The sequence below is a fragment of the Electrophorus electricus genome, chromosome 9 (genome assembly GCF_013358815.1).
Source record: "Electrophorus electricus isolate fEleEle1 chromosome 9, fEleEle1.pri, whole genome shotgun sequence".
NCBI lineage: Eukaryota > Metazoa > Chordata > Actinopteri > Gymnotiformes > Gymnotidae > Electrophorus > Electrophorus electricus.
The window spans coordinates 19,548,023-19,560,817 of record NC_049543.1 but is presented as its reverse complement, the minus strand read 5'-3'; the positions used below and the strand labels follow the sequence as shown (position 1 = coordinate 19,560,817).

Here is a 12,795-nt window from a genome sequence, read left to right as displayed (position 1 = left end):
AGATTAAATAACTTCTGGACCCAGGTGCAAGATACACTCATTCATGTATGAAACGTACAGTGTTGACCTGACATTACATAAAAGGGGGTAACTGAAGTAGGAAGTGTCGGGGGGAAGGGGCACCAGATGAATAGTTTTTGAAAATAGTTTAATTTTCATTGTAGAGATCTCGGCAGACAGCGATTAACCATTCACTCTGTAGCAATAAGAAAGAAAGTCAGCTACGCTAAGATTCTGCTTGTAAGATATGTGTCAAACCACTTTAAGACACTTCCAGAAAGACCAATTGAATTTTCAAGGCGGATCATAAGAACTTCATGATTTACCATATCAAATGCTGCACTTAAATGTAAAAGTACAAAGAGAGAAACTTTTCATCAGCACTGACTCTGGCAACGTTTATTATATTTCATAATGTTGTTTCAGTATCTGAAGCCCGTCAGACTTAGTTAAGAAACATCCTTTTTAATTTAAGAATTCGTTTATTTATTTTTTTAATACTGCTTTTTCGAGTATTTTACTTGAAATAGTATTTTGAAACTTAAACTCGATTAATATAGATTGTGTTTTTTTAGTATAGGCCTGACCACAGCATTCTTGGGAGCATCTGAAAATATACCTGTTTCTTTGGAATAGATCTTTATAACACTAAACAGTAAACTGTCTGTTCTGTCTTTAAATAACACATCCATTCTGTTGCACTTGAACTCACCATTCTTCATCGACGCAAACAAAGCGAAAACCACCAGCCAATCAAAAGCTTCCTCGAATTTGAACGAAAAGCGGTTCGCTAGGGTAGAGCTCGAGTAGATTGTGCGTTTCGTGCATAATTGTCCTTTCTATTCTTGGCAAGATCACTGAATTTAACAGCTATATGAGTCTAAAGGACTTATCCATAGAAAGTATCGCTCGTGGAAGATCATTCTGAGGTGACGTTTACCTTTGGTTCGGTGAATAAATGATTTAATAGCTTAGCTAACGCTAACTTGGGAGGCTGGAAGGCAAGTGTCACGTTAAATTACGTATATCTTGCTGTTCATAAGATGACAGTCGGTTAGTTAACTAATCAGCCGTGCACACCTTAATAATTAAGTAGGTGATGTTATTGCTGAGCATTTTCTACAAAGTAGGGTTACGTTAGCTAGGTTAGTTTTCCCGGGATTGCTAACGAGTGCGCTAGCTACGTTGCATTACTTTGTTAACCTAATTTAGCTAACCGCTACTTTCCTGTAATGTTTAATTCCGTTTAGAGAATCACTTTGTAACAACGAGTGCTAACTATCTAACTATCTTATTAGTTACTTGTGTGTGATAGATACAAAGTCTTCGTTAATGTTGCTATCTACTAGCAAAGTTAGCTTAATTAGCTATGTTAACTTGCGTTAGCGTCAGATAATTAGCTAGCTAACATTAGTATTTGCAGGTTTCTCTTTCACACACACTAGCAGCAGAAACTAAAGACCTTGAAAGAAAAATGACAACGGTGAAAAATCGTCTGTTGTGATATCCGTTCAGTGACTGATGGTGTGGTTTATAATATATTTCAGTGTACCTAGGCGGGGAAACACGAAAACCCAAGATGAGCGTGTTGGGTCACAAGCAACCTACGTTCTTGAAAACCTACGGCAGGCAAAAGCGCAAGGTGGAACAGTGGTTCTCGCCTGACCTCAGAAAGAAAGCTTTCTCTTTCTCGTCGTCATCTGATCCGTCTATCGCAGAACCCACACCTTCAAAGAAACGGTAAAAAAAAAAGGTTATTCATACATGCATTTAGTCTTTTGCTTTCTTACTTGCTTTACTTGATTTTATTTCTATATTGATCTTTACACTTGTAGTCTATTTTGGACTCAAAATGTTTTGTTTCCTGTTTCAGAAGAAAAAAAAAAAGTACTATTTCAGTTGCCTCCAGGACATCACGTGTGTCCAAGAAAAGGGCCATGATGGCCTTAAGGGAACAGGAAAGCGATGAGGAAAACATCTTTGCTCCAGACACACCTGCCAGGTTGGACCCATACACAAGTCATCCACCTTTTTAAAAAGCTGAGTAGTCCCAAACAATAACCATTACATGATAGATGTGTGTCAATTTCCCCAGTTTCTTGATTTTGGGTTTGTGTGGTGATGTTTTTTGAGAAATTATTCTAGTTTTTTTTCCCATTTTAAAGTAGGTTGTGTTCAATTTGAGAGGTGTGGGGTTTTTTTTGGTTTTTTTTTTTGCTTGTTTTTTTTGCTAGAGAGTTTTCTTGCTTGCATTTTCTGTCAATGCAAAATATTTCTTCACAGTTGTAAGATAATTGTATCGTAATAGAAAAGGCTGCGGTTTAAGTCACAGCTTTGACTTCGGCCCTCTAGATGTTCAAATTAATGCCCTAGAGCTTCCTGTTTACCTCTGTCCTTGGTCCTTCATGAAATAATTTTCCAGATGCAAGAGGAACCCGAGCACTAACCAGACGAAAAGGGCTGCAATCATAAGAGACCCACCAGGCATAGGTGGCTTCACAGCTGGCAACAGGGAACGTAGCAGAGGGCAGATGATGATGAAGAAGAAGAAGAAGAAGAAGAAGGTGGTGGTTTTCAGCTCCAGCGAGGATGAGTCTTTTGTGCCAAAGAAAAAACCCTCCACAGCCTCTAGCCAAAGAACAGCTGCTCAAGGCAAACATGCAGAGTACGTTATTCTCAGAGGTTCCTTTTGCCAGCTTCTTGCAGTGTTGCACCTTGGATTGTCTGCAGGATATATCTGCCCTTTTCTTTTTAGGGTACGAGTATCTGCTGGCCCAGCCCCTTTCGGCAGGTTCGTCACAGATCGCAGGAGAGCACTGCCGATCCAGTCTGGGAAGCACACCATGCAACAGAGTGTAAGAGACAGACAGCCTGATACTGGTTGTGTGCCTGAGGTGTGCTTTCAAGAGAACTAAATAGGGAGCACTAATCATGCTACTGCAAAGTCTTATCATATGTTGTTTCCAGATATTAGGGGAAAATGTAATTATAAAATATATATTTAAAAAAAAATACACAAGCCATTTCATCTGTTTTATTTGATATTTGTGTACTGAGCAGAATTATTATTATTTTTTTTTTTTGTCTTCTTTCACCCCATTCCTCTCAGTCTGGAGTCCTCAACGGTACTCTGAATTCATCAGGAGTGTCTTTTGCCCGGTGTGTCACTAGACGAAAGCAGCCCACCATCCGGCAGGAGTTCTGTTTGGAAAACTCTGATCTTAAGCCTTCCGCCACATCCTTCAGCAACCCTTGGACTCGGTCATGCGAGGTCTCGCTCAACGACAGCGAGGAGCAGAGGGTGTCTGGCAAGCGCCCACTACTGTGCAGTACCCCGTCCCTGGCCACCGTGCACCATCTGCGCTTCCGTGAGCCGTCCGTCAGCGAGATCTCGTCCTTGAGTTGCGATGAGGTAGACACGGCCCTGGCCAAAGGCACCGTTGCTTCCACCAGCAAGCCGGTGAGGGTTGTACCACATAACCATAGGCGACACTCACGTCCACTCCGCAGGAGTGGCTTGAGGTGTGTGGAGGGGACACACCAACAGCAGGGAGCGGAGAAGCTCAGTGGTTATGGAGATGGGCCAAAGGAGGCTGAGGAGGAGCCAGAGAGGTGCAGAAAAAAGGACCATGCGGAGGATAAGAAGAGCCGGGGTATTGGATTTGTGTCGGCTCCGATGGACCTGGACTTCCAGACTGAGCAGCTGAAGGAGCAGTGAGTTGCTTTAATGGAAAGTTTGATCTGTGTGCGTATGTGAGTATATTCCTAGAGCTGTGTTCTGCGTTTCAGTGCTGGATTTCTCAAAATCCTAACCCAAAGGTTGTATCTTTCAGGTATTGTCCTAAAATTAGTTTTCTGTCCTATCGAGGGAAAATTGGGATGATGCATGTAGACTAGAAAATATAAAGAAACCTTAAAGTTTTAATGTGTGGCATTAATCTGTCATTTATTACCATAAATAAATTCACAAATTTATTATAAAAATGTTATAAAAATGTTTTTAAAAAGACAGTTTTTGCATTTTTTCCACTTTCACTGGTGCCCTGTGCCCCTAACTAAACCCCTCCCCACGTGAATATGGAGGACCTTGTAAGGAATGAAATGAAAGTGTTAGGCATATGTATGGAATGTATTTTAGCTAATTCAGCTCTATTGCAAGATTGTAGGATTATAACGCACTCACATATTAACATTTAGCAGAAATTCTCCACAAGGGGTGCTATAGAGACTCCAGTAACTTTTTATGTGCTTTGGGACCAGCAGGATGTTCTATGATTGTAGCACATACATTCAGTTATAAATCAATATGTACTTCATTTTATTAAGCAAATGGACCTAATCAAACCCTACAGAAGTTCGCTAATGCATTCAAGGTGGTTACACATGGATATAAGGATATCGTAAGGATATAAAGTTATGTACGTGAGGTATGAATTAATATTCCTGTGACTGATATGCCTGGCACAAGTAACAATGAATTGTTACACTCATTAACCACTTGGCTGGAATCCACTGAGTAGGCTCTTGTGAACACACAGGAAGTGTGATTACTATAGTCTTTATAGATTCTATAATGTGACTCTTAAAATCACATCTGAATTTGAACCAAATGGCTTCTTTATTTTTAACTTGCAGTGCTGTATTTGTTTTCTAATGCGTTGTTAAATTTTTTTTTCAAAAACGCAATATATATTTCTGACCATGCTAAAGACAGTATAGCTTATGAATGGGTATATCTTAAGAAGCGTTTCACTGTTTACCACATTATTTTGTGCTGAACCTACATACGTGAGATGTGTCAAGTAAAAGTCCGTCTGAAAAAAATCTTCAGCAGGGGTGCCATGTCCGTGTTGCTTTGCCTCATTGTTGCCTGTCTTTCTTTACAGGTGTCATCCGGTTAGCAGTGTTGTCTTGGTGGAAGAAATGGACATCTCGAGCCACCTATCAAAACACACTTCTAGCAGACTCCAGGTAGCACAGGACACGGATTGGCCCCATTTGTGTCCAAAGCCTCTCACTTTAGAAACCCGGCACGGCAAAGGGGACCGTGACGTCTCCTCGGATTGCACCAGCCTCAAACCACTCTGCCTCATCTCCTCTTCTTCCACGTCCTCCTCCCCATCCTCTCCTCCTGGGCTTGAGCTCTGCGTATCGGAGCCGGAACTGATCGACCGCCTTAAGGTGGAGTGTCTGTCCTCTTGCCTCACTGTCTCTCTCCGGCCTCTGGAGAGAAGTGTCCTCCGGCAGGCCCAGAAAGGTCCCGGAGAGGCCCGGGTCGCCTCTCCCCAACCTCCAGAGACTGAAGGTGACGGCAGAGCCCAGGATGGGGATTTCCCTGCCGGAAAACTTCCAGACCTAAACTCCTACGCCATAGAGCTGCCGTATGGTACTGAAGGGCAGGTTGGAGGTCTGAGGAGGCGCCTGTCAAACTCCTTCCTGCGTTCCAAAGCCTCCCCTCAGCCTGGTGAGGCTCCCGGTAAAGCTCCTGCGCCGGCCGTGCTAAAGGAGCGCAATGGCGGCGGTACCGGCCGCAAAGCCTGTGTGAGCGGACTGAGTGCCGTTCGCTGGTCCAAGAGGGGTATGGCTGAGCAGAACAGAAAGCACAGGACAAAGGAGACTGCAGCGTGGTCTAAACCTGGGGACTGTTCTTTGAACTACCTACTGCCTGCAAGAACTGAGAAACACACCAGGGTAATATTTAATGCCCGTGTGGCAGGAACCACACTCCATTTTTTTTTTTTTTTTTTTCCATTTGTATGCATGCATGTATTTAATTAATTAAGTGAGTAATTAATTAAGTTTATGCTGTGTTTATCTTTAAACCCAGGAGTCTTTGTATGGGTGGATGCAAGGAACCAGTGTCATTGGCCTGCCTGTAACACCTCTCAGAGTGGAGCAGTTGAATCTCTCCTCCATGCTGGCCAACTTCACTCCAGATACACTCACAACACACAACTGGGGCCGACTCAAAGCTGCACTGTCCATACACAAGAAGACGACAGGTGGATACACACCACCTAAGATTTCATTAGATTCCTCTTAGTGTTGTAAAGGCAGTGTTATTGAAAATTAACATCTATTGATAATTGGGTGTGGGGGTGTGCTTACTTATGTTGTAGCCTTCCCAACCCCTCGGCGGATGGCTATGTCCAATCTGCAGTCACCTGGTGGGATGGAGTCCAGCCTGGACCTGTTTAGCACTCCTTTGTCCAAACCTGCTTCCTCTCGCCTGCCGCGGGCCACCCTGACGAACACCCCCATGGTTGGAGCACAACATGATTCGTTTCCTTGTTACCAGTTTAGTTTTGACATAGTGTTCTCTCATTTATTATTTCATATTTTTTTGAAGTAGATTCCTGTATTCCTTCAGTCTTGAGACCAGTGCCTTTTTTTGTGTGCAAGTGTAACCACCATCGTGTCATGTTTCACTGATGTGCTTACTCTGATGCACACTCTCTGCTGGCCAAGCAGGCCCATTATGATGAAGACATCAGCGATGCTGACAAAGTGTATCAGGAGTGTATGCAGGATGGCCCTCTTTCCTTTGAGGACTGCATTCCTCCAGAACGCATGAAACGCTGCAGCAAGATCGGGGAGGGCACTTTCGGAGAGGTGTTCTCCACAATCAACGACTCCAACCAAACCGTGGCACTTAAGGTGAGCACGGATGTCATAATACATTTGCTGCTTCTTTTTTGTGACTTTCTGAGTGCTTGGTGAGTCACAGTAGAAACCCAAAGCCAGAAAATAATTGGTAATAACTCTCATTTAAAGCACCAATCAAGGCTGAAGATTTCATGAGACATTGGTCTACGAACGCAGTGCTGGAGGTGGTGGAGCAGAGGTCGTGGGGTCAGGTCTTAAATGTGACCGCTACAGTCATTTGTGTTCGTTAGAGCCCACTGGGCACACTGCCAAGAGGAATGATTGCTTAGTTTTTTTATTCCCTGGTGATTAAAAAGCAGTGCTCGCTAGCTGAGGAAATCTGAGGAGCTAGAATAGGGCATGTATTTTGCCACATACAGATTTGAGTGGCTGGATATACACAGCAGAATGCTAGCACAAAGCACCTGCAAGCACTAATCTTCTTTGTTAGTTCAGTTGTTCGACCTGCAACCAGGGAAAACTGAGTGCAGTAAATCACAAATTGATGTGCCCTTCTACTGGGATTTTGTTTCATTCAGAGTTTATGTGCAGAAATGAATATACTTTGATAAAAATCTCATCTATGAACTCAAATGGACATTTCTCTAGTGAAGTAAGTAATAAGTTTTTATTTTTATTTATTTATTTTGTGTAATGTTCCAGATTATTCCAGTGGAGGGCTGTCAGAAAGTCAACAGTGAACCACAAAAGACATTTGGTGAAATTCTTCATGAAATCATTATTTCCAAGTATGATTTCTTTTTATTAAGCCTCAAGCCATTCATGGTTTTTAATATGCTAATAATTACTCTTCTGCTAATAGTAGAAGTTAGCAAGAATCAATCAAAAGGCTAGAAACTCTTAGAAAAACATAAAATAATAGCCAAAGTTAAAAGGTTTCATTTTTTGAATTCCCTGTTTAAGTGGTAATTAGCTATTTTCAGTTATCCTGGTCATTGTTATAGGTACACAAACCTGAATGGGTTTTATTTCTTAATGCCTGTTCTTAAAAAGAAAGGAACAAGTGTAAACAACCTACTTACTGTGCTGTTTTTTGTGGTTTTTGATGTTACTCTTTTATTTTTCTTATTTCTGACCATAACCTCTAATTTAATATTCTTCAATAGAGAGCTGAGTAGCCTGAATTCCAAGGAGAAAACCAAAACAAATGGTTTCATCAGACTCAACAAGTAAGACCAGTCTATAATTTGGTTCAATGTCAGTTTTAAGATTTGAAGCAGTTATGGTTTAATGTGTGTTTTATTTTATTGAGTGAGATGTTGATGTTGTTTCAGTCTTCACTGTGTGCGTGGGTGTTATCCCAGTGCTCTGCTCAAAGCCTGGGACAAGTTTGACCAGGAGAAGGGATCTGAAAATGACAGACCTGGTAAAACAATTTTCACACAATATATCTCTATATAATTTACATGCAAATATATATGCATAATGTACATATCAGCCATAACATTAAAACCACCTGACTAATATTGTGTAGGTATCCCTCATGCTGCCAAGGCATTGACTCCGAGACCTTGGAAGGTGTACTGGGTCCTGTGTTCTCTACAGGACCAGGACATTAGCAGTAAATCCTTTAAGTCCTTGTGAGGTGGGGCCTACATGGATCAGATTTGTTTTTCTCGCATATGCCACAGATGCTTAATCGGATAAAGATCTTTGGAATTTGGAGGCAAAGTCAACACCTTGAACTATTTGTCATGCTCCTGAACAATCATTCTTGAACACTTTTTGCAGCGTGGCAGGGTTCATTATCCTGCTGAAAGAGGCCACTGCTGTTAGGGAATACTGTTGCCATGTAGGGTGAATTTGAAACAATATTCAGGTTGGTGGTACTTGTCAAAGTAACATCCACCTAAATGTTTGTACCAGCAGAATATTGTCAGAGCATTGCCCAGAGCATCACACTGCCTCAAATTTACTTATATAGATGTCACAAAACAGCTTTACAAATGTCTGAATCCAAGTCCCCGGTGAGCAAGCCAAGGGCAACAGTGGCAAGAAAAAACTCACTACAGCATGATGAATAAACCTTGAGAGGAACCAAGCATTAAAGGGGGGCCCATCCTCCTCTTGCTGAGAGAATTGCCGTCTTCCCATACTGCGTCCTTGTTCCTTCTCTCTTCTCAGCTAAGCGACACACATGCACCCACCCGTGAAGAAAGCATGATTCATCAGAGCAGCTCACCTGCTTCCACTGCTCCATGGTCCAGTTCTGATGCTTCTGTGCACTTTTGGCAGTGGACAGGAGTCAGCAAGGGCACCCCTACCAGTCTGAAGATACACAGCTCCTTGCGCAACAAGCTGTGTGTTCTGACACCTTTCTGTCATAGTATTCTCTCCATACATGCATCAGTGAACCTTAGCACTGTTGACCGGTTGTCCTTCCTTGGACTAAGTTGTCATCACAATTTGGCCCTTGTCAAAGTTGCTCAGATCCTTACACTGGCCCATTTTTCCTGTTTCCAACACACAAACCTCAAGAACTGACTGTTCGCTTGCTGCCTTATATATCCCACCCCTTGACAGGTGCCACTGTAATAAGATAAGATAAATAATATTATTTCATCCACCAGTGGTTATGATGTTTTGTTTGATTAATGTATTTTGCAGAGACTGGTATACTTGCACTTCTGCTTTGTAGATATAATTAAAATCCAATAATCAAAATCCAGTTTGCACTATATGCTGGATAATCTAATGCCTGTCAGTGGTTATAATGTGGCTGTTCGCTTTCATTACTATACAGAGGCAGGTGCACTCAACTTTTTGCTTTGTAGAAACAATCAAAATCCCGTTTTCCAGATAATCTAATGTAATTAATACATAATGCATATAATTTAAATATATTAGCCAGATTATCATTTTGTAATTATTTAGTACAAGTAGTCTGTCTATGGCATGCATTATACAGCACAAAACGATGGGCAGCTCTTTCTGCACAGCTGTGTCTCAGTGTGTGATCACAGTTTCTGTTTTGTTTGTCCACCCTCTTTTTGAGGATTGACCATAGCTTCTCAATGGACTTGAGATCTGGGGAGTTTCCTGGCCATGGACCCAAAATTTCGTTGTTTTGTCCACCGAGACACTTGGTTATCATTTTTGTCTTGTGACATGGTGCTCTGTCATGCTGGGAAAAGTATTGTTCATCACCAAATTTGCTCCTGGATCCTTGGGAGAAGTTGCTCTTGGAGAATATGTTCCTTATTCATGGAAGTGTTCTTGGGCAAAATTTTGAGCAAACCCACTCCCTTGGATGAGAAGCAACCCCAGACATCAATGGTCTGAGTGCCTCACTGTTGGCATGACAGGACTCATGGTAGTGCTCACCTTTTCTTCTCTGGACAATCATTTGTCCAGATGTCCTAAACAGTCTGAGGGGAGCTTCATCAGTGAAAATAACTTTTTGATGTTTTTCTTGGAAAGAAGTGGCTTTTTTGCTGCCCTTCTTGACACCAAGCCATCCTCCAAAAGCTTCCGCCTCATTGTGCATGCAGATGCACTTACATCTGCCTTCTGTGATTCCTGAGCAAGCTCTGCATTGGTGGTGACCCGGTCCCATAGCTGCATCTTCTTTAGGAGATAGTCCTGGTGATGGCTTAACTTTCTTTGGCACCTTGAAGCCTTCTTCACTGCAATTGAACCTCTCTCTTTGTATTCAACCAAATCATCAAGAACTTCAATCAGGTGCCTTCTCCTCCCTAACACTTTCTCCTGAGCTAACGAGAAGATCACTGAAATTATGATATGATACCATTTTGTGGCTGGAATGCAGTACTTTTTGTGATTAAGGTAATTTTCCTTGCCATGAAAATTATCATCTGATCACTCTTTACAATCTAGAGTTAATGCAAATTCCCCCCATAAAAACTGAAGCAGCAAGCTTTGTGAAAACAAATTTGTGCTAGGCTCAACTTTTAACCATGACTGTACATAATTTATGTATTGCATTTGAACTGCCAGTTTTTGTACTGACTTCACAAATGCATTATTTAATTATAGTTAAACCAAGTATTCTTAACTAATGAGAATTTGTGTCTGTGCATGCTTATGTTCCCAGATTTCTTCAGTGAGGAACAGCTCTTTTTGATTCTTGAGTTTGAGTTTGGAGGCAGCGATTTGGAGAATATGAATGGAAAGGTATACATTCTTACATAGTTTACATAACGATACCTTCAGCACTGAGTAAAGATGTATAATAAATGTGACACTGTCACAAATAAAAAACCTTCACCAGTGACATTCATTGTCATTATCTAACCTTGCACTGTATTGAAAGGCCAGCCTTAAATGTTTGAGTGCAAAGTATATTTACTACTACGGGGTTACAAAATCGTCTCATAGCAGTATGTTCATGTGTTTTTGTACACAGCTCTCTTCCATGACCCAAGCCAAAAGTATTTTACACCAGGTTACAGCTGCACTGGCAGTGGCTGAACATGCACTGTGTTTTGAACACAGGTAATCTCACAAACACACTGAACTATGAAATTGTATTTCTTAGGGCCATTATAGAACTTAGAGCTAGGGCCCAGCCATAGAACCTAGCTAGGGCCATTATAGAACCTACCTGAGAGACAAATGACACACCTCATAGTGTGTCAGCTAGAAAGGTATGTGAAAATGATCCAATAGGAATGGATCTTTAAAAACTGGTAAATTATCCCTTTCAAGAATTGTAGTTCTTTAGTTTTTCTCATATTTTTCTCTGTTGCAACACAGGATTGAATTCCTCAGGTAACTGTCAAGAGATATGTGATTTATATGCAGTCTAAGGCTGAATTGTGCAGTGTGTCATTCTTTTTCTGTAGAGACCTGCACTGGGGCAATATCCTGGTGAAAACTACGAAGCAGAAGAATAATGAGTTTATACTGAACGGCTCTGTCCACTCTATAGAGACACGAGGAGTTCACGTCAACATCATAGACTACTCACTCTCACGGCTGGAGATAGGTCTATTCTGGGGTGTGGGTGGTGTGTGTGTGTGTGTGTGCGTGTGTGTGTGTTTGTGTGTGTGTGGCTAATTGATTCAACCTATAATAGCCTAGAATTTTGAGTGTGTTTTATTTTCTGTTCCCACCACCATCCAATCTGGCCTCTCTGCTCTCAGATGGTCTAACGGTGTCATGTGATATAGCAAACGATGAGGAGTTGTTCATGGGCCAGGGGGATTATCAGTTTGAAATCTACCGCCTGATGAGGAAAGAGAACAAGTAGGTGTCCATCTGACAGACCCAATCACTAAAGATGCCAGCTAAAATGGGCAACATGGAGCAGTCACTGTAGAACCACCCCAGCAAAGTTCCAGGCCACGTTCTGGCCATTTAAGCACTTCGCTGGTTAGTTGTTACCCCAGCCACTTTCTGAGAAACACCTTAAAGGTGCAGAGAGTCTACAGCCCACTTCTTGCAGTTTTTATTGCATTTCATCAGTAGTTCATCAGTGTTTTTGTTTTTTGTTTTTGTTTTTTTTTTTTAACCACAAAAGGTTGTGATGAGTGGACTAGAGGTTATCTGGTAAATACTGCTAACAGATGGACTGCAATGTATAGTTGTACTAAATACACCTATATGACAGGTGTATTTGATAGTCAGCATTACTTGATCCTACAGCCATTTTGAGTTTTTTCTTTAGTAGTATTATTAGTAGTAGTAGTAGTAACATTAACATAATTTGATTGTAATAGTCTACCTCTTTCTCTTTGTCCCTTAGTAACTGCTGGAGTGAGTATAACCCTCGTTCCAATGTACTTTGGCTACATTACCTGGCAGATAAGCTCTTGGCTATGAGGTACAAGACCAAACCACAGAGCAGCCAACAGAAGGCAGTGAAGAGCAGCCTCCAAACCTTCTGTTCAGAGATCCTCAACTACTCCTCAGCTACACATGCCCTTCTGCACTGCAGGCTATTTAATTGAACTAGAATTATTATTATTTTTTTAAACTCATCTGTAAATTTATTGTAAAACTGGAAAAAAAAAATCTTAACACTTTGTAGGAAGATTCATATAGCAAATAAAGAAAATGTCCGATAAGCCAAACAAATTGCGAGCTTTGTGTAAACAAAAAATACTTTATTTTGTTACGTCAGATATGTGGCTTGATGTAAGCGCACAGGTTTGTCAAAGGTAAGCA

The 12,795-nt window shown here is 41.5% G+C and overlaps 1 protein-coding gene across 1 annotated transcript; it reads left to right on the top strand.

The window, feature by feature from the left end:
* Positions 1–802: 802 nt before the first annotated feature.
* haspin (histone H3 associated protein kinase) lies at positions 803–12,778 on the top strand. Its single transcript, XM_027016553.2, has 18 exons — positions 803–929; positions 1,548–1,740; positions 1,874–2,002; positions 2,423–2,665; positions 2,756–2,855; positions 3,110–3,714; positions 4,887–5,691; positions 5,828–6,002; positions 6,120–6,262; positions 6,472–6,657; positions 7,309–7,394; positions 7,773–7,835; positions 7,941–8,032; positions 10,721–10,800; positions 11,033–11,121; positions 11,472–11,614; positions 11,772–11,874; positions 12,374–12,778. The coding sequence occupies exons 2-18, from the start codon at positions 1,580–1,582 to the stop codon at positions 12,576–12,578; spliced, it is 3,408 nt and encodes a 1,135-aa protein (XP_026872354.2). The 5' UTR covers positions 803–929; positions 1,548–1,579; the 3' UTR covers positions 12,579–12,778.
* The last annotated feature ends 17 nt before the right edge of the window (positions 12,779–12,795 follow it).